The following is a 22,207-nucleotide window of genomic DNA, read 5'->3' as shown; positions in this document are numbered from 1 at the left end:
AGTTCTTGCCAAAGAATCATCCAGAATCGACCTTCTGGATTGAATCTTGAAGGACTCCCGATCGTTGCCTCCGCTGCCGCCCACGCATGCCGCCATCTGCTCACCGTGATCACCGACGCCCCTCGTGGCCCATCACGCGCCACGCAGCCGTTCATCATGCCCTGCCTGAGGCGCCGCCCTTGCCTGCTGCCACCGCCGTCTGCATGCGCCATCTTCACGATCGTCGCCGTGCACCTCGCCTCTAGCCGGCCGTGCTCCGCTGCTCACCACGTACCATGTGCCACGCCCGCCATGTGCCGTGCGGTTGTCACGCGCCGCGCGCCCGCCACGCGTCGTGCCCCGCCGTGCACCACACTCACCGCCTGCTGCACCTACCCACGCGCTGCACCCTATCGCACACCGCATCCCGTGCGCTGCACCTTGCTGCACGCCGTGCTCTGCTGCCCTGACGCGCGCCATGATTGCCGTTATCAAGATCCCTGCTGCGGACCGCGTATTGTGCTTTATTTTTGCATCCTTGAACATGATTGATTCCCGAGGTGACGCCTGCCAGGTTCTACCTCGTTCTCCCTTCTTAATTCAGTATCATTATGTCCTGCAGTGCCGTCTTCCACTATCATTTCCTCTGCCAAATTATTTGAAAGCTAATTGAATAGGATAGCCACCACTTGTCGAGAGGTAGGACTTTCATTGTGATAGAAGATTAAATTTCTTGATATAAAAGTGTGAACAATTACAAGCCGTCAAATGCTTATTACGTCTTATGTATTTTAGTAGTCTTGAGGGTCATTCAGAGTGTCTCGTGATTCTTTTCCTCCTTCGAGGATTTACTGGATTATTCACTTGGTCCAACTGAATACCTGATTGCTCATTAGGGTGTTTTCTCAAATTTCATTACATTCCCATAATTACCCTTTCTGGTTTAATGTCTCTGTTACTGTGTTTTAATATGAGCTGACGATCTCGGCGCTCTCGTATTACATCACTTTAGTTGACCTGGTCCTTAAGGAGGTTAGAATGGGCTTCAAGAGTGGGCTTCTTGTGTATTGGACGTGTTCATATTATATAGGAGATGACATGGATTTATCCGTCCATCCCATTTTTATCCCAATGAAATATAAATCATATTTTATTGATAAATGTAAACAAAATGTGGATAAGGGGACTGGGGGGAGCACTTAAAATGTGACATGACAGCAAGTGTATGAGCAAGTGGACGAGTAGGTGACTGGGTGACCAGGGAGGCAGGACAACATGCGACAAACAGGTGGTGGCAAAGAAAAATTGGCATACGGTGACTTGGGACGATGGATAATGAGGGGATAAGGCTGATGGTTGTGTTGCCTTCATCTCACTCGAATTTTATTATATTGTGCATTGAAGTCAAATAACTGCGCATAAGAAGGAAATCCAACAGTTTTATGACCGATGTTTAAACTATGTATTGGATTACTTATTCATGATATTTTTAACATATTTTTATGAAGTTTTATAACTGATCTTCATTATTCATAGCAGACATTTTATAAGATTGATGTTGGATCAGTTTTTTACTTTGAGCAAAAGTTTGCTTAATTTTAAAATAACTTTTCATTTAAAAATGATGTTTATTTAATCTAATGTTTTAAAATAATTTTAATTGTTCACTATTTTTATGTTTCATCTCATTATGCATCTAGTTATTCATCTTAGACTACATAATGACGCAATGCTGTTATCATGTCGACAATGCAGAGTGCTTAACACTAAATAGTGGAGTCCTAAGTAGAGGAGGAAATGGCAAAAGACACAACCTCCAAACTGTCTGAGGATTTCAGAGGAATAAAAAGGTTCACAATAATAAATTACTATACACTTTGGGCAAGAATTATATGAGTTCAAAATTTGTTGCACCAACAATTTGACAAAGATCATCCAAGTGAATCAACCATCAAAAGTTTTTTGGGTTGAATTTTATAGGATGCACAAACTGAAGTTGAAGTTACCTAGACTTAGCTGCCCGATGTAGTGGAATCGTACAAAATAGATGTTTGAGGAAAATAATGTGAAGCGAGACATGTTCAGTGTAAGTGATGCCTACTATAGGAGGGGCGCATAAGAATATCTCTCAGGATGAGTGGGAGGTGCTCTAAGAGTTTTTCTTCCTGCGAGGTCTGTTTTCCTACTCTATTAATCACGTGAGCTGGTTGACATAGTCAAATATTGGAGATACCATCCAATTAGTTAAGTCACTATCACATCACATGGATAAAGTTACGATGCGAGTATGTGATGTCTCTTTGTTCATAGTAAGCATTTGCCTTGCAATGAGAAAGTGTATCAACTGCATGCATCTTCATGTACACAAAAAGCTGCAACCTTCCAGGCACTACTTTGAATAATAATGGAGTCCTCATGCCAGCCTTGACCCATTTTGCAAGGGCATGATATTTGATGAGGTGGCATAATGAAAGGATGTCTTATATTCAAGCAGTTTTCCCTATCGGACCAATCATCATGTATGACACTGATAACTTGCAAATTAACATGTTTAATTGATGAATATTACATTATATTTATGTGTTTTAATGACCATATTTGCATGTTATCATATATAAATGGAGATAAATGATATACATTTTGATTTTATTGTTATTTCTAAATTTATAGTATTTTTACATGGTATTTAACCTCATTTCATTGAAGAAATAACTTTACAGGGCATTAAATACTTGGCCAGAGGGTGGTAATGGTTTTCCTATTTTTCTAGAATTTTTCCTATGTATTTTTAAAAAATTTCCGACCAGTGTTTAGCCAAGAAATGATTTTTAAGAATTAAAAGAATATATTTTATTATTTATTAAGTATTTAAAATATGATTTTTTATTAAATTTATGGCGTCCACGTCATTCGCCTGAAAATTTGAGCGAATGATTGGAAGCACCAAGATTAGTCAATGATAGGCTCATTATGGCATCACGCATCGCGATGCCATAATGAGCGAATCATGTACGTTGAAAAAAGAAACGTGGTGCGGTGAGCGAGAAGAAGAAAAAGGTATGCTGTTTTATTTATTTTGATTCTTTTTGTACAATAAATGCACGTGGAGAATTGATCTCCGCGTGCATTTATTAAAATAGATACTTCGTATAGCAGTCGGTTTATTCGTGTGCATTAGATACACGCAGCAACCAACACACGTGCATTTTTTAAAATGAAATAATGATTACATTCAAATATTGATTTTCCGCGTGCATCAAACGCATGCGCAAATCAACGTTGCATGTAATAACTATTTTAAAAAACCTCTTTTGTCTTTTCTTTTTTTTAGGACATAGGGTGACGTAGCGCTTCGTGGGCCACTCAAATGTCGCGTCATTCTCCAATGATCGCGCGTTGCTGACATGCACAACGACATGTCAGAATGCGATCTGAGAAGGCAGAAAACAAGAAAAAAAATGCCAACCAATCAGAAAATGCCATTTTTGACATATTTTGAAGAGAGATAAAAGATCCAACAGTTGAGATTAAACGCCAGTCAAATGGCGATACCTTGAGATCTAGATGTCCGATTTAGCTGAAATTTTGAAGGCATGTTTGTATTTTACCCCTCTACGATCCATAGCGTTGGATCTTTAAATAGAGGTATCGAAAAAATTGAAAGTGACTTTTTGAAGCTGTCCCCAAGGATTTGGCCTTGAAGGACACAGGAGTTGCTTTGGAAGTCGACGGATCTTGATTCTGCATTTAATGTTGTAAGTTTCTGATTTGTATTTTGAACTTCTTCTTGAGAGATTCTAAAACGCCTTGGCATGGGAGAAATGTACATTCCCTAGAAGTTGTTTCGAACGAAATTAGCATTGCAAATTGAGTCTGATTCGAGATCTGATTTTTAACCTTCAGTTTTAAATAGATTGGAACAATTCTGCAATTTTAGATTTTTAAATTAGGGTCGGATTTCACTTTTTCCCAAACTCTTCACTTTCTCTCTCTAAGTTAATTCATCTATTTCTCTCTATATATTTCAAAATGGATTGTTTGTAAATTAATTCAATATATTAAAAACTTAAATATAAAATTTCATCCAAAAATGCTTCCATCTTGAAGTCCAATTTCAAAACCCCCTTCTTGATTATTAATTCCTAATTTTAAGTAATAAAAATTGTGTTAAAATTTTATAATAATTGAGAAATTAATAATTTGAATTAATCTGATATTATAATTAAAATTATCCTATCTTGAGTGTTTTGACCGAAAATATTTAAAACCAAAATTAAGTTTTTACTTAATTTTGATTAATTAAAAACATCATTGAGTATAATTAAGGCTTATTAATTACAAATTAATTCATTCTTGAATTAATTTATTACAAATTTGATAAAAATTCTTGCTTGCTACCTCCTTGTGGTTCGACCCCTTCCTTGCTCTATACATTGTATTTAGTAATTAAGGGTATTTATAAATTTTATTGTATAAGTCTAAACACCCAATCAACGACGTATTTATACATTAATTTTAGGCTTATCAGACACAAGTTGAAAATACCCTAACTATCAACATCCACTGTCACGTGCATAGATCAATTAGGTCTGGAACTAGGGTTCGCCCATCCCGATATCCGTCCGATATCGGATATCGGACAACCGATATCTGATATCCAGACTAAAGAGGGACGGTATAGGATCTCGGATATCGGATATCGGCTGATATCCGTCCCTTAGGTGGTGGACGGATATCGATATCGGATATCGGAGGGGTAGGGACGTGGCAGATCTCGGATATCGGATATCGGTTTCGATATCCGAATATCGAAAATCGATATCCGGCGAATTGTTTGTACAGTTTTTGCTATCACATACTGGAATATTTTAAATTCCGGGAGAGTATAAGTACGGGCAGCCCACTTTTTAATTGAAACGCATTTGAGCCGCCCCGTGGCCCATTAATAACGATGTTAACATTTCAAAATGACCTTAAGGAGTCTGGTTGTAATTAATAGAAATAATAATAATATTGTATTAATTGAATCAAAAAGTAAATACAATTTTCATTTATGTGAACAAACTCACGTGTTGTAGTTAGTGTATTTGGCAGTGTAGATGTAGATGACAAAAATATTTATAAACGTGTTGTACTGAACAGAAACAGTAAAAATATTATTAAAATTTTTTAATTGAATTAAGAAGTAAGAACAATTTTTATTTTAAGTAAACAAAATTACGTGATGTACTTAATAAAAATATTAATAAATATTTGTTAATTGAATTAATAAGTAAAAACAATTTTTATTTTAAGCTAACAGAATTACGGGTTGCAGTTAATAAAAATACTAAGAATTTTAATGTTATCTTGGGAAAATTCATGGCATTTGATATTTAGTTAGTGGAATTAATAAATTAATGGAGTTTTCACTTTAAGAGAAGTAAGTCACGTGTTGTAGTTAGTGTATTAAGGAGTGTGGATGTAGTTAACAGAAATATTTATTGACGTGTTGTACTGAACAGAAACAGTAAAAAATATTATTAAATTGTTTTAATTGAATTAAGAAGTAAGAACAATTTTTATTTTAAGTAAACAAAATTACGTGATGTACTTAATAAAAATATTAATAAATATTTGTTAATTGAATTAATAAGTAAAAACAATTTTTATTTTAAGCTAACAGAATTACGGGTTGCAGTTAATAAAAATACTAAGAATTTTAATGTTATCTTGGGAAAATTCATGGCATTTGATATTTAGTTAGTGGAATTAATAAATTAATGGAGTTTTCACTTTAAGAGAAGTAAGTCACGTGTTGTAGTTAGTGTATTCAGGAGTGTGGATGTAGTTAACAGAAATATTTATTAACGTGTTGTACTGAACAGAAACAGTAAAAAATATTATTAAATTGTTTTAATTGAATTAAGAAGTAAGAACAATTTTTATTTTAAGTAAACAAAATTACGTGATGTACTTAATAAAAATATTAATAAATATTTGTTAATTGAATTAAGAAGTAAAAAAAAATTTTATTTTAAGCTAACAGAATTACGGGTTGCAGTTAATAAAAATAATAATAAATTTGTGTTAACTGAATTAAAGAGTAAATACAAATTTCATTTACGTGAACAAAGTTCCGTGTTCTAGTTAGTGTATTTGGGAGCATAGATGTAGGTAACAAAAATATTAACTAACGTGTTGTAGTTATAAGAAACAGTTAAAAATAGTAATAAATAATTCTTAATTGAATTAAGAAGTGAAAACAATTTTTATTTTAAGCTAACAGAATTACGTGATGTATTTCATAAAAATAATAATGAATTTGTGTTAACTGAATTAAAGAGTAAATACAAATTTCATTTACGTGAACAAAGTCCCGTGTTGTAGTTTGTGTTTTTGGGAGCGTAGTCAGTGTATTTGGGAGCGTAGTTAGTGTATTTGGGAGCGTAGAAGTCACGTGTTGTAGTTAGTGTATTGAGGAGTGCAGATTTAGTTATTAAGAGTAACGAACATATTAAGTTAATTGAGTTTATGGTGTTTCATACATAGTTAATTGAATTAAGAACTGGAAACGATTTTCATTTCAAGCGAACATACTCACGGGTTGTAGTTAATTTTCATTTATGGCGTTTGATAGTTAGTGAATGGGATGAAGAAATTAATGGCAAGTGCATTCAACTATATTGTCGTAGTAAATTCGGGATATTTAATTACATGACTGGCCAGTGCATTAAAACTCTACTAATACAAAAGACACCATACAGTAGTGTTCGCCGGTATCCGGTTTTTTGATATTCGGGCAAAAAATTTACGGGTAGGCTATGAATGCAGCCATGTCAAAAAAACATAAGCCCAACGTCTCTGTCAAAGATTTCTGCTCACCTGATCGTCACCTGCGTTGCATAAGAGAAGTGATAAGTAGTGATAAATATGTATAAATAACATTTGGTTGAGTTATGTGACGTGTACCTCGAGAACAGCTAACCCCACCATCTTCATCGTCCTCAATATCCTCGCCTAGCTCGACGTCATTGTACCAACGTTTGTTGTCCGCACGGAGCCAACACTTCACGGTGATGAGTGTTTCAATGCTTATCGGCGAGAGACGGGAACGCTTGTACGTGACAATAGCGTTGCCAACTGAGAACATGCGCTCGGCGGGGGCGCTCGTCGCACATACGGATAACAAGTCCCTCGCGACGGCTGCAAGCAAGGGGAAACGCTTCGCCCCCGTCGTTGCCCACCAAGACAGTGGAGTGTAGACACCCTCGTTCGGCACAGTCTCCGCAAGGAACTGGTCGAACTCATCCCAGGCCGACCGCGTTGTCAACGGTGCCGGTTCCACGTGTCGCATAGTGGTGCTAAGCCACCCAACCAACTCTGCACCTCCTCGCCGCCCCCTCTGAGCGGCCATTCTCGGAACACGGCTCGACCTGTCACCGGGCAACAACGACTGTACGTACGCGATAGTCGCCTCTCGAACCCCCGGGCGGAGCATTGACCCTTTGTGGATTGGGTCCATCAACGCTGCGGCAGTGATCGCCTCATTCGCCCACAATATCTCCGCGTACTATTTAAGTTTGGAAAGCATCGCTCTACACGCCTATGCCATATTTGACCGATCTCCTTCGTGCAAACGTCGAACAGATGTGAAGAATGTGCCATCTTCAATTTGCTCTATGATAAGATCAACTTATGGGTAATTTTACTGGTTAATTACTGGTTAATCGTGTGAGGATTGAGCTTATGCAACAATATTTATAACCTCACAGCCTTAGGGCGAGTAAGGTGTCGATCCACAGGGAGACGGTAAAACGAGAGCGATTCTTTTTCCAATAAGTTCAGTTTATCAGATTTATGTATCAATACTAGCAATCAAAGGGATTATCTTCAGTAACACTAAATGAATTTCCTCAGAGAAGACGTATGAAAAGATCTCTAATTAAAACAGCAAACTACTCCTCAAGATTAGTGCATAGAGATTGATAATCGACTCTGTTTACTTGTCTACAGGCTCACACCTGTAGGTTTGGCAATTTGCCAAACACTTGGCGGGCCTCCCTGTAGGCATTACTGCCCGCGGCCTCAGCTGCGTGCAGACGCGCCTGCAAGAGCGCCTACGTGCTGCAAGTGCGCACGCAGCTTAGCTGCGCGTGGCCTGGCTGCGCGTTGCTGCTGTTGCGCGCTGCTTGGCCACGCACGGCGGTTGCTACGCGCTGCACAGCTACACGCGTGAACGTTGCTGCGCGCGGCGGTCGTTGCGCGACCGGAGCTGAGCGTAGTTGCGACTACGCGCTGCTTGGCTGTGCGCAGACTCTACTGTGCGCGGCCGGAGCTGCGCGCTGTTGGGCCGTGCGCGGCCTGGCTGCTGGCGGCCTAGGCTGCTAGCGGCTTTGGCTGCCGACAGCTTAGGCTGCTGGCGGTCTTGGCTACTGGCCTCCTGAACTGCTAGTGACCTAGGTTGCGGCCTTGGTCGCTGGCGATCTCGGCTGCTGGCAACCTTGATCGTTGGCGACTTGGCTACTGCTTCAGGTGGGATATCAAGCTTGATTGTGAAGAACAACAGTGGATTTTTGTGGGAAAACGAGAGGAAGAACAGTTTGAACGAACTGAAACTTGAAACCAAATTAAAACAGAAACAATGTCAGTTGGAATCGTTGGAAGATCACTGGTGTGAAGCTTCCAACCCAACCTAGATTGTCTGAAATGGAGAGAGTTACACTGCACTGAAACTTGGGCAATCGCTCCACCTTGTGTCACGATCCTTGCGACGAGGTGGAGGTCGTCCAGCCCAAGCTACTCCTCAGCTTGCTCCTTCTCTCCAGCTCCAATGCTCATCAGCTCTTGGAGGGTCTGCAGAACTCCTTCTTCTCCAAGCCCTAGCTTCTTTGGACAGAATTTCTGGACAACCTAAAATCAACTCTCAAGAGAGTATTTATAGGTTTCTCTTAAGTCATGCCCAGGGGCATTTTTGTAATTTTTGCTTCTTTGAATTTTCGCCCGCTCCTCTTGATCCTCGTCTCTTTCCTTGATCTTCTTAACCTGTCTCTGAATGTTTACTAACCATAAAATGTTAAATATATTCCACTTGATTCAAAGGATCAAGTGGGGTTAGTGATTTCATAAAATGATGCATATGCATGATATTAGCATGAATTAACATTATAATTTTGATGAATGAAAACTAAAAAGTTTAATTATTTGATGACATATTTGAGAGTCATCACTCTACCACTTCCTCCATGTGAACCCTCAGGCCATCAATGAGATGTAGGACATCGCAGATCGCTAGCATCACGGACTTGCAGACATGGTCTGTGGATACGGCAAAACGGCCAAGGATGCAACAGAACTGTCCGACCAATTCCCACTCGTCCTTCGACAGCTTCGAGGATGTCGCCTTCCGACCGAAAGCCGTCGAGACTTCGTCCAGCACATCACGCTTCTCTATGGCGGCTGTTAGTATATCGTACGTGCTATTCCATCGGGTGGGGCAGTCTAGGACAACCATGTCGGTGTCCTCAACTTTGGGGTCGTCTTCACATGCTTGGGTGTACAGTTCTCGTCGTTGCGTAGAGCTTCGAATAGTCCGCACTAAGTTGTGTACCTTCGCAACTGCGTCACCCAGACATAATGGCTTGCGCGGCCCGTCAACCTCATCGGATACTGAGTAGACATCTACGAGTTCATTGTCCTGGTCGCTGTCATACTGCTCTGCGGTCATCATCACATCGCCTTCTTCAGGTTCCACGCTCTGGGCCGAAGGAATGTTGAAGCTTTTCAACGCCGCTTGCACGACAATGTTTAAAATATGTGCGACACAAGGGACGTGCCTCCTGGCAGTAAACGTCGGGTTCACGCTCCTGACCTTCCACGCCAACAAAGCCAACATCTTCTTGTTCGCCATCGCATTGTCCGTAGTAACAGCATAGACCTGCATAATTACGTTAGACAAGAAAACTAGCAAGCTCTACTAATAGAATGATCAACACGCTGAGTTCTGACCTTCGTCCGCAAACATAACTCATCTAGTGCTTGGAGAACAATGGACGCCATGTTCCCCGCATCATGCTTGTCGAAGATTTCACGGATGGCAAGAACCCGCTCTCTGTACGTCCACGTGTCGTCCACCCAGTGGACGGTAATGCCTAGCAACCCGGTCCCGTTGTCCGTAGTCCACGCGTCTACAGTCAGTGATACTCGGGCCACGGTCTCCCAAAGCTTCCTCACACCAATCTTCATTTGGCCGTGCATTTGGATGGTCCACCTCTTTATGACCTTCGCACTTGGAGGATCCAAGTCTATAAGCGTAGCATACCGCCACATATCCTTGAATGCGACATTGTCAACGATGCTCCATGGAGAATCTGTTAGGCATACGAACCGCGCAATGCAGTTCTTCGTCTCGTCTGGGGTGTGCCCCCTGATCAGCCGCCGTCCGCTTGGCTCTCCCTGTTGCCTGCTCTGCATTCTGTCGGTGATGCGTGTCTGACCACGTTCTTCGGGGACTTCGCCCTTCAGTTCAGCATGACGATCTGGATGGCATGATTTGAAGTGGCGCCAAAACACATTTGTGCTTCTGTCCGCCTGCCTCTTAATGGGTCTCCTCTTACTGTGCGGGTTCAACTCCCGGCACAGTAAGCATATATAGTACCCATCTTCCGTCAGCTCGAAGTAGTCGATGATGAGGGAACGGTTCGTACGAGGCCGACTCTGTACGACACGGGAGGTTCCCTCCTCTGTACGTTCGGGACGTACGACTCCTGACCCAGCTCTTTCTTGGGCTGGGTCACCGCCTCCAGTTGGATTCATATTTCTGCACAATTTCAAGTTAACCTACATGTTTTGGACAAATTAAATTCAAATCTAGATACATTAATAATCAATCGAAACAGTGGAAGTACAGAAAACTTGGCATAATCAAAATCACGACCTCCATCTTCATCATCGTAATTTACATATTCCCCACAATTTTGACGTTTGTTTTCAGAATCGTGAAGTGATAAAATATGCACGAAAAGTAGATCTAAGTTAACCATAAAAATCACATTGCCTAGACTGACACCTAAACACCAAATCAACAATAAAATCCATAGTGTAATAAAGGATTTTAGGTGAAGAAATACCGTTGAAGAGTTCTTCTTCAGTTGTAATAATGCCCATATGTGAGTCTTCTACTCTGCCGGTCCTCAATGAGACAAGCTCGTCTTCAATTAAGAGAGGGAGAAGAAAAAATGGAGTTATGAAATTGAGAGAGGGAGAAGAGAAATAGAGATATGAAACTGAGAGAGAGAGCAGATAAATAGAGTTATGAAATTAAGAGATGGAGAAGTAAAATGGTGATATGAAATTGAGAGAGGGAGAAGTAAACTAGAGATATGAATTTGAGAGAGGGAGAAGTAAACTAGAGATATGAATTTGAGAGAGGGAGAAGAGAAATAGAGATATGAAATTGAGAGAGGGAGAGCAGTAATAGAGATATGAAATTAAGAGATGGGGGAAAAACTAGTGATATGATATTGAAAGAGGAAGCAGTAAAATAGAGATATGAAATTGAGAGAGGGAGAGGAGAAATGGAGTTATCAAAATGAGGGAGGGAGAACAAAAATCGAGTTATGAAATTAGTAGATGGAGAAGTTAAAAGGAGATATGAATTTGAGAGAGGGAGAAGAGAAATAGAGATGTGAAATTGAGACAGGGAGAGCAGTAATAGAGTTATGAAATTAAGAGATGGGGAAAAAAATAGTGATACGATATTGAAAGAGAAAGAAGTAAAATAGAGACATAAAATCAAGAGAGGGAGAAGAGAAATGGAGTTATAAAATTGAGAGAGGGAGAAGGAAAATGTAGTTATGAAACTAATAGATGGAGAAGTTCAATGGAGATATGAATTTGAGAGAGGGAGGAGAAATACAGATATGAAATTGAGAGAGGGAGAAGTAAAATAGAGATATGAAACTGAGAGAGAGAGCAGATAAATAGAGTTATGAAATTAAGAGATGGAGAAGTAAAATGGTGATATGAAATTGAGAGAGGGAGAAGTAAACTAGAGATATGAATTTGAGAGAGGGAGAAGTAAACTAGAGATATGAATTTGAGAGAGGGAGAAGAGAAATAGAGATATGAAATTGAGAGAGGGAGAGGAGTAATAGAGTTATGAAATTAAGAGATGGGGGAAAAAATAGTGATATGATATTGAAAGAGGAAGAAGTAAAATAGAGATATGAAATTGAGAGAGAGAGAGGAGAAATGGAGTTATAAAATTGAGCGAGGGAGAACAAAAATGGAGTTATGAAATTAGTAGATGGAGAAGTTAAAAGGAGATATGAATTTGAGAGAGGGAGAAGAGAAATAGAGAAATGAAATTGAGAGAGGGAGAGCAGTAATAGAGTTCTGAAATTAAGAGATGGGGAAAAAAATAGCGATACGATATTGAAAGAGGAAGAAGTAAAATAGAGACATAAAATTGAGAGAGGGAGAAGAGAAATGTAGTTATAAAATTGAGAGAGGGAGAAGGAAAATGTAGTTATGACATTAATAGATGGAGAAGTTAAAAGGAGATGAATTTGAGAGAGGGAGAAGAGAAATAGAGATATGAAATTGAGAGAGGGAGAGCAGTAATAGAGTTATGAAATTAAGAGATGGGCAAAAAAATAGTGATATGATATTGAAAGAGGAAGATGTAAAATAGAGATATGAAATTGAGAGAGGGAGAAGAGAAATGGAGTTATGAAATTAATCGATGGAGAAGTAAAATGGAGATATGAATTTGAGAGAGGGAGAAAGAAATAGGGATATGAAATTGAGAGAGGGAGAGGAGTAATAGAGTTATGAAATTAAGAGATGGGGGAAAAAATAGTGATATGATATTGAAAGAGGAAGAAGTAAAATAGAGATATGAAATTGAGAGAGGGAGAAGAGAAATGGAGTTATGAAATTGAGAGAGGGAGAAGGAAAATGTAGTTATGAAATTAATAGATGGAGAAGTTAAAATGAGATGAATTTGAGAGAGGGAGAAGAGAAATAGAGATATGAAATTGAGAGAGGGAGAGCAGTAATAGAGTTATGAAATTAAGAGATGGGGAAAAAAATAGTGATATGATATTGAAAGAGGAAGATGTAAAATAGAGATATGAAATTGAGAGAGGTAGAAGAGAAATGGAGTTATGAAATTAATCGATGGAGAAGTAAAATGGAGATACGAATTTGAGAGATGGAGAAGTTAAATGGAGATATGAATTTGAGAGAGGGGGAAGAGAAATAGGGTTATGAAATTGAGAGAGGGAGAGGAGTAATAGAGTTATGAAATTAAGAGATGGGGGAAAAATAGTGATATGATTTTGAAAGAGGAAGAAGTAAAATAGAGATATGAAATTGAGAGAGGGAGAAGAGAAATGGAGTTATGAAATTGAGAGAGGGAGAAGGAAAATGTAGTTATGAAATTAATAGATGGAGAAGTTAAAAGGAGATGAATTTGAGAGAGGGAGAAGAGAAAGAGAGATATGAAATTGAGAGAGGGAGAGCAGTAATAGAGTTATGAAATTAAGAGATGGGGAAAAAATAGTGATATGATATTGAAAGCGGAAGATGTAAAATAGAGATATCAAATTGAGAGAGGGAGAAGAGAAATGGAGTTATGAAATTAATCGATGCAGAAGTAAAATGGAGATATGAATTTGAGAGATGGAGAAGTTAAATGGAGATATGAATTTGAGAGAGGGAGAAGAGAAATAGGGATATGAAATTGAGAGAGGGAGAGGAGTAATAGAGTTATGAAATTAAGAGATGGGGGAAAAAATAGTGAGATGATATTGAAAGAGGGAGAAGAGAAATAGAGATTTGAAATTGAGAGAGGGAGAAGAGAAATGGAGTTATAAAATTGATCGAGGGAGAAGGAAAATGTAGTTATGAAATTAATAAATGGAGAAGTGAAATGGAGATATGAATTTGAGAGAGGGAGAAGAGAAATAGAGATATGAAATTGAGAGAGAGAGAAGTAAAATATAGATATGAAACTGAGAGAGAGAGAGAGAGAAGAGAAATAGAGTTATGAAATTAAGAGATGGAGAAGTAAAACGGTGATATCAAATTGAGAGAGGGAGAAGTAAACTAGAGATATGAATTTGAGAGAGGGAGAAGAGAAATAGAGATATGAAATTGAGAGAGGGAGAGGAGTAATAGAGTTATGAAATTAAGAGGGGGAAAAAAATAGTGATATGATATTGAAAGAGGAAGATGTAAAATATAGATATGAAATTGAGAGACGGAGAAGAGAAATGGAGTTATGAAATTAATAGATCGAGAAGTAAAATGGAGATATGAATTGGAGAGATGGAGAAGTAAAATGGAGATATGAAATTGAGAGAGGGAGAAGTAAAATAGGGATATGAAATATAGAGAGGGAGAAGTAAAATAGAGATAGGAAATTGACAGAGATATGAAATTGAGAGAGGGAGAAAAAAAATAGAGATATGAAATTGAGAGAGGGAGAAGAAAAATAGATCTACGAAATTGAGAAAGGGAGAAGTAAAATAGAGATATGAAAGTGAGGGAGGGAGAAGAAAAATGGAGTTTTGAAATTGATGGAGGGAGAAGTAAAATAGGGATATGAAATTGAGGGAGGGAGAAGAAAAATAGAGATAGGAAATTGACAGAGATATGAAATTTAGAGAGGGAGAACAAAAATAGAGATATGAAATTGAGAGAGGGAGAAGAAAAATAGAGCTACGAAATTGAGAAAGGGAGAAGTAAAATAGAGATATGAAAGTGAGAGAGGGAGAGGACGAAGAGAGATAGAAAATTGAGAGAGGACGAAGATAACGGGAGAGAAAAGATAGAGAAAAAGAGGAAGCTAAGAGGAAAGATAGAGAGAGAGCTGAAAATCGACTTACCCCTGTTGCCTTCTGCCGCCGTTGCCCGCCGTTGCTCGCCGTTGCCCGCCGTTGCTCGCCGTTGCCCGCCGGTGCTCGCCGATGCCCGCTCCCGCCATTGCCAGAAAACAAGGTTCAAAACTTTAAAAATTCGAAATACGTAACTTATATGAAATTTCATAAAAGAACTAACTTATATGAAATGTTTATGAAATTTGATGCGGATATCGAAAACCGATATCCGCATCCGATATCCGATACCGTCATCTGTCCCCCTGAGACGGGAGACGGATCACGGTATCAGACGGATATCGGTATCGGATATCGGCACTGTAGCAACCGATATCCGATACCGATATCCGGTATCCGGTATCTGGATATCGGAAAAAACTGGTACCGGAAGTTTCCGGTACCGGCATCCGTCCAGCATCCGTCCCGATACCGGTATCCGGTACCGGCATCGGGACGGGCGAACACTATCTGGAACAATGGAATCTTCCTATGCACGACACACCTGGGAGGCCCCCAAACTATGCACAAAATGGTAGGGTAGTGATAAGCCTAAATTTGGTGTGCAAATATGTCGTTGTTTGAGCATTTAGACTTATGCAATAAAATTTATAATATCCCTTACACACTAAATACGCAAGGAAGGAGTAAGCAAGAACCACAGGGAGGCACTCTGCAAGAATTTTTATCCAATTTAAAATTACTTAATTTAAGAATAAATTAATTGTGCATTTAATACACCTTCAATATGCTGAATTCTATTTATAATTATTCAAAATTAAGTAGAAACTTTAATTTGGATTTTAATGTTTTCGGTCAAGACACTAAAGATAGGATAATTTTGATTATAATATCAGATTAATTCGGATTACAAATTTCCTAATCAAAATAATTTTTATAAGACAATTTTCATATATTCAAAACTGGGAATTAATAATAAAGAAAGGGGGTTTTCAAATTAGACTTGAACATGGATGAATTTTTGGATGAAATTGTGGATTAAAATTTTTTCTTTATTGAATTTAATTTCTAAACAATCAATTTTGAAATCTAGAGAGTGAAAATAGGCGATCTAACCTAGAGAGAGAAAGTAGACAAATTCGGAGGAAAATGGATTAGAGAAGAGATTCGATCCTAATTTAAAGATCTAAAAAATTCAAAATGATCCAAAATCAATGTAGAACTAAAGATTAAAAATCAGATCTTGAATCAAAATCAAAATGCAGTGCTAATTTTATTTCAAATCAACTTCAAGGGCATGTGCATTTTGCCCATGCCATGGCGTTTTAGAATCTTTTAACAAGAAGTTTAAAAAGCAAATTAGAAACTTACAACTTTCAATGATGAATTAGGATCTGTCAACTTCCAAAGCAACTCTTGTGTCTTTCCTGGCCAAATCCATGGGCAGAGCTTCAAAAAGTTATTTTCCCCTTCTTCCTGACCTCTATTTAAAAACCCAACCTTATGGATCGTAGAGGGGAAGAAGACAAACATGCCCTCCAAATTTGGGCATAATCGGATGGCTAGATCTCAAGAAATCGTCGTTTTAGTGGCGATTAATCTCAAGCATTCGATTAATTTTATCTCTCCTCCATGTAGAAAGAAGTGGCATTTTCTGATTCGTCGCTTGCCTTCACCACCCTCGGATCACGTGTTGCTACGTATTTCTGCGCTAAAATGGTGCAATCATCGCCTTTAATAGAGATAAAATATATTCTTTTGAAATGGCTAAGATAGCGTCACGTCGTCCTGCGTCAGCCCATTTTGTAGAAAAAAAATAGAAAAAGACAAACCCTTTTTGTTAAAAATCATTACACGCAGTTTTCAATCGCCGCGTGCATTTAATGAATGCGGCGAATCAATTACCGCATGTATTAAAATAATCTTTTATACATGCACGTGGTGTCAGTTGCCGCATGCAATAAATGCACGTGGCTAACTAACTGCGCGTACGAGGAATAATCTTGCTTTATAAATCCACGCGGAGATTGATTCTCTGTGTGCATTTATTACACAAAAAAATTATAAAAAACAACAATTGCCTTTTTCTCGTCGCCCGGGCCGGTTGATTTGCTCATTATGGCATCGCGCTTTGCGATGCCATAATGAGCTAATGAAGTGCTCATAGAAGGCGTCCAATCATTCACCCAAACTTTCAGGCGAATGACGTGGATGCCACGATATTGAATAGAAACTCATCTTAAAAATATTAAATAAATCGTAAAATGTATTCTTTTACTTGTAAAATTCATTTCTTGGCTAAATAATGGCCAGAAAATTATTAAATAATATAAAAAAAATTCCAGAAAATTAGTGAAACCCTTACCATCCTCTAGCGAAGTATTTAATGCCCTGTAAAAAATATTTCTTCAATGCACTGAGGTTAAATACCATGTAAAAATACTAAAAAAACTAGAAACAATCAAAAATTCAAAGTGCAAGTCGTTTATATCCATTTATATATGATAACATGCAAATATGGCCATTAAAATACATAAATGTAATGTAATATACATCAATTTGACATTATAAATTGCAAGTTATCAGGTAGTAAAGGCATTGTTGTCTACTCTATGCTAGCATATATTTTTTGTGAATATCTATTATTCTCCAGGACAAGTGCTCCATCAGACTAGCTGTTCTCGATAGGTCATTCAGCTATCACCTATGAGCGACCCTGGCTAGAGACACCTGGTATCAAGATAATTTTGGGTGCGAAGAGTTGATTTCAAGGAGAAAATGCAAAATGGTATGATACATCTCTTGACGGCTGCATGGACGATGAATCAGAATCTTAGTTTCCACTGATATTATTATGCATTTGTGTTGGTGATGCAACACGATGACCGAGTTCGGCTGGTTTGTGTTCCACCACAGAATATTAAGCGAAGAAAACATCGAAATGCAATGTAGTGATGCGTATATTTAAGAGAATTTAACGAGAAGTACGTCAGTCATTGGAAGACGTGAGACGCGGCTCAATTGGATGACATGTGACAGGCTATGGCACAATCAAGTTCCCAATGACCCGTGTGGTCAGATAAAAAGAAAAGGCCGAGTGGGGAACGATCTCGTCCAAGAGCAACCACACCGACAACATATGCGATCAAATCCGACACAGTCAATAAAGTCTCTAACACAAATATGGTGGCTAATCCTAAAATTCACATTTAAACTCACACGGTGGCCATGAGCAATGTAGAGACCGGCAGTGAGAAAAATAATTAGCACTGTAAATGAATGGGGGAAGAAGACGTGACCTTTTACGCAATGTGGTAGCTGACAGCGAGAGTCGACGACCGGATGTGATGAAAATCTGGTGGCTGAAGAGTGATCTCCAAAAGGAATAATTTACACTACGTCGCAGACAATAAATGCAAAGGCAGATCTTGGACTGAGCGGGTGCCTCGGTAGGTTCTGTTTCAACGCTGGCAGCACAAATCCGCGTTGTGGTGGCGGCACGCAATTTTGAAATGCCGAGGATCTCAATCTTTCGGCGTTGACTCGAGATGCCACGGGATAACACTGCCTGGCATTTTCTTCTGGTAAGATTTTAACTTTGAGTTCGATCGAGCGGCTCCTGGAGGCGTCGGAGAATACTGGAATGCTCCGTGGAGACACGAGGGTAAAAAAATATCACGAGTGTGTCAGTCGACTGTATGCGATGATGGCGAGCTTGTAGATACGATTTCGATCACCAGAATCAGAGTATCATTCTTCAGAATAATCCCTGAAGAAATGTCGAGGAAGATGTTCAAATCGGACAGACCCTTTTTAGTATAACTGGCCTGGTCTGAAAACGAATTGTAGGGGAGATTGCTGGCGATTCACCGAGGGAGGAGAACCAAGTCGAAAGGAGTAAATGTGACCTAAAATATTCACTTGGGGGGAACCTCAACTCCCCCGATAGATCGATGTTCGGGGTGTTTCATTTTGGATCCTAGAATTTCACTGGCGGGAGGGGATCTTCGGCTTTAGAAATCGCGAGTCAATCTGTTCTCTGAGTCTTCAGCAGCTAGTTTTCACCACAGTTTGGTCGACATCTTGATATTGAGGATATAAGGGGAAGAATCGTTGATGGAATCTTCAGCCAGCCGGAAGACAAATCGTTCCTCCTCGTCTTCTGTATTCTTCAAAATCAACGAATCGATCCGGACGACTCGAGGAGCTTAGATGGTGGTAGATCAGATACTTTAGAAAGAAATTCAACCTGGTTCTTCCTCAGGATCGTTCTTCAACACAAGACAAAGCTTCAACACAAACAACAATAACTGCCAAAATGAACAACGTAGCTCTAAAATTTTCAACAAACAAGCCTGTCTCCACGTTCACCCTTCCCCCTCTTCTTATACAAGGAAGAATGGTTATGGACTTCGTAGTGGACCTTTTAAGGGGAAATCTTATTGGGCTTTTCCCCTAAAAGGGTCCTTTAGAGGGAGTAAGAAGTCAAATGGACTTCCCCCCCCCCCCCCCCCTAAAGGTACAAGTAAATCCATAAGACAACAGATAGACATCATTCATGGGGGGCCCAAACACATACAGGGGAGCCTCCCGAATGTAGAAAGAAATTAAACAATGGATACGGTAACGAAACAGATAAGCATGTAAAATAGAACTATCAGAGAGGAATCCGACGTCAAGGCTGATATCGGAAATGCAGATTCTTCACTTTGGCTCGAGCTGCACAGCGCAGTTGATGACGAATCAGAATGTACTCTTTAGATGGTCCTCCATCAGTTGGCCATGCAGATATTTTAGTTCACCATTATTGTTTTTTTGTTTGACTTTTTTTCCAGCTTCTGTAACATATAAGTAGTTGATAAGGCATTGAGGAGAGGAAATATTTGCCTTTATTGGCCTAGAAGGCTTATATGGTGCTTGAAAGTATTATCTCAGGTTTAGTACAGACTTTCCTTAATATTTTTTATGCTTGAGATAGGATGCATCCTTTTCTAAGATTAAATTTCAATCGGCATATTTGAACATTTTGTGCACGCCTCTAGGTTTCAAACATAGTAAAACAACTCTTGAAGATTTCAGCCCACGACATTGTTAACGGTTCAACCCATGACATTGATGACATCATGCATCAACAGAAGGAAGCATAAGCTCAACCTCAATGCATACCATGCCGAAGCATGGGACTCCTAGACCAAATGTCAAATAAACTCCTAGAATATAGTGTTATCATGGTCAGCTCTTATTATGATACTAAGGATGAAAAAATGATAGGTCATAAGCGATCAATGATGCACAAGCGTGTCTCTCTATGTTCCATGGCCCGAAAAATAATCACTCGATTGCACCAGTCCCACCTTCCCAAGATTTTAATTTTATTTCAGTCTCTTAGAAACACACTTGAATTTATTATCAAGTAGAAAACTATTCTTATTCTAGTACATCATTAAATTTATTATTGTCATCTCCTCATATTTCATTTTGTCTTGAACTTTTTGCTTAGGCTCCAAAATATCCTTGATACAATTTCCCTTGATTAACTGTTTTCTAAATATGAATAACTAAGGTCATATCTTACCAATACATTTATCGCCAATATTTTTAGACCATGATACTACTTAAATTAATGATTTAAAATAACAATATTTAAATGATATAAATTTTAATAATTATATTTAAATTATTTTAATTTTTAAATGGTATCCGATCACAGTTACAAAAGAAAAACCATATTTGTTTTTGTTATCCACTAAAATATTAAAAGGCAGAAGAATACAGAAAAAATATATAAATAAAGGTATATCAGAAGATGTAAGTTAGTTCTCTAGTAAATACTCTATGTTTATTGTCTTGAATATTTGAGGTGATATATATGGAAAATAATGGATAAGTCAGGTATTAAAAATATTTCTACAGTTTCATATGAGAATATTTATTCATGTGAACTTATGAGATTTAAGTAAGAGACTTAAGTGAATTGTTCAAAATGAAAATTTTTACATTTAACACATGTAGTGTATTTCATGTTAATGTCTTAATGATACATTTGGAATAATTTGCATATTTATAATGGATATTTAAGGAATTTGGAAGCATAGGAAAAATAATGCACATTAAAATAGAGATATTTGTTTTATTCTTAGATTGTTTTTTTGGTATACATATAACATATACGTGGAAATTAAGGTTGTATCTGGAAATCGATAATGAGGAAGATAATGCTACAGATGTGATAGAACTGAGTCAATCATTCAAAAATAAAAATTATAGAGATAAATATGGAGAAACTAAACTTGTTTTTGGGTTAAATTGAATAAAATATTATCAGGTTGACAAAGAGTCTCATACACAAACCACTAGGCATAGAGTTATAAGGAAAACGATTGTGATCTATACTATCTCATACTAGATTAGAATATAGTTAAAAATTATGAATCAATGAAAAATAAATATTTATATTTATTATTCATTTTTTATGAATACAAATAAAGATGAAAATCGTTTATGATTGAATCATAGTAGATGTTCTAATATGAATTCCTAATTCTGTGTGTTCCCAGTTTGTCACGAGGTGATTGAATATTTCCCACACATGAATGGAAAGTTTTGAATTCCAGGGGTTTCAAGAAGACTCTAGACAATAGATAAACATAGTATAAAAGTAAAAACAGTTATAAACATCTCATATAAAATCTTAAAATAACTCTGAACTAGTAATTTTAGAATTTATGGTATAAACTTTATATTTAATAACTGTATTGACAAACTTCAGGACAATAATACAAAGATACATAAAGCATCACACTAAGTTCAAAAATATAAAAAATTATAATTTCGAGAAACTAGATTTTCTGAAGCGTTATATTTGATCCAAAATTAATCAATTTTGTTCCCAATGGCCTGAACCTACTGCTATCTTCTGTTTGAGTCCTTTCATTTTGTCATGGTTGCTTCAAATCTTAAAAGTTATGAAGATTAAGCTTTATGGGCATTCTTTGCACAATGCTTTAATCTGTATTTTGATGAACGTTCAAAGTGATGTATGCCCCATTAACGGTTGTGATCAAGGCACAATAGGCCATCATTCAAGTAGTTGACTGATTTTATGTGAAGATAAATTAGGAGCCTTTGATATATTAAAAGGCTACTTAGTTTGACCCTATGCTAAACAAGTCAAATCATGGATTCAGGACTTATATTTTTTATGAAACTAAGATAGACATAGTTTTTAACACTGTTCAGGTATTTGTGTTAATTTGACTTCATTTGATTTGTTGAATAACTTATTCAAAATCCTATCTACTACCTTGGAGTATTTAAGGCTGAATTTCCTGATTATTCAATGTGAATGAATTACATAAAGATATTATTATCCAATGGCGATATCTTTATTTAAATGATGTGGTGAA

The 22,207-nt window shown here is 37.9% G+C and overlaps 1 protein-coding gene across 1 annotated transcript; it reads right to left on the bottom strand.

The window, feature by feature from the left end:
- Positions 1 to 9,025: 9,025 nt before the first annotated feature.
- LOC144715341 (putative transcriptional regulator tpeD) lies at positions 9,026 to 14,985 on the bottom strand. The gene is made up of 4 exons (XM_078590289.1): positions 14,853 to 14,985; positions 11,088 to 11,168; positions 9,967 to 10,777; positions 9,026 to 9,895 (listed from the first exon to the last, which is right to left on the bottom strand). The coding sequence occupies exons 3-4, from the start codon at positions 10,771 to 10,773 to the stop codon at positions 9,185 to 9,187; spliced, it is 1,518 nt and encodes a 505-aa protein (XP_078446415.1). The 5' UTR covers positions 10,774 to 10,777; positions 11,088 to 11,168; positions 14,853 to 14,985; the 3' UTR covers positions 9,026 to 9,184.
- Between the last annotated feature and the right edge of the window lie 7,222 nt (positions 14,986 to 22,207).

This window comes from Wolffia australiana, chromosome 2, assembly GCF_029677425.1.
Source record: "Wolffia australiana isolate 7733 chromosome 2, ASM2967742v1".
NCBI lineage: Eukaryota > Viridiplantae > Streptophyta > Magnoliopsida > Alismatales > Araceae > Wolffia > Wolffia australiana.
The sequence above is the reverse complement of the archived record's forward strand: the minus strand, read 5'-3'. Positions and strand labels throughout refer to the sequence as shown.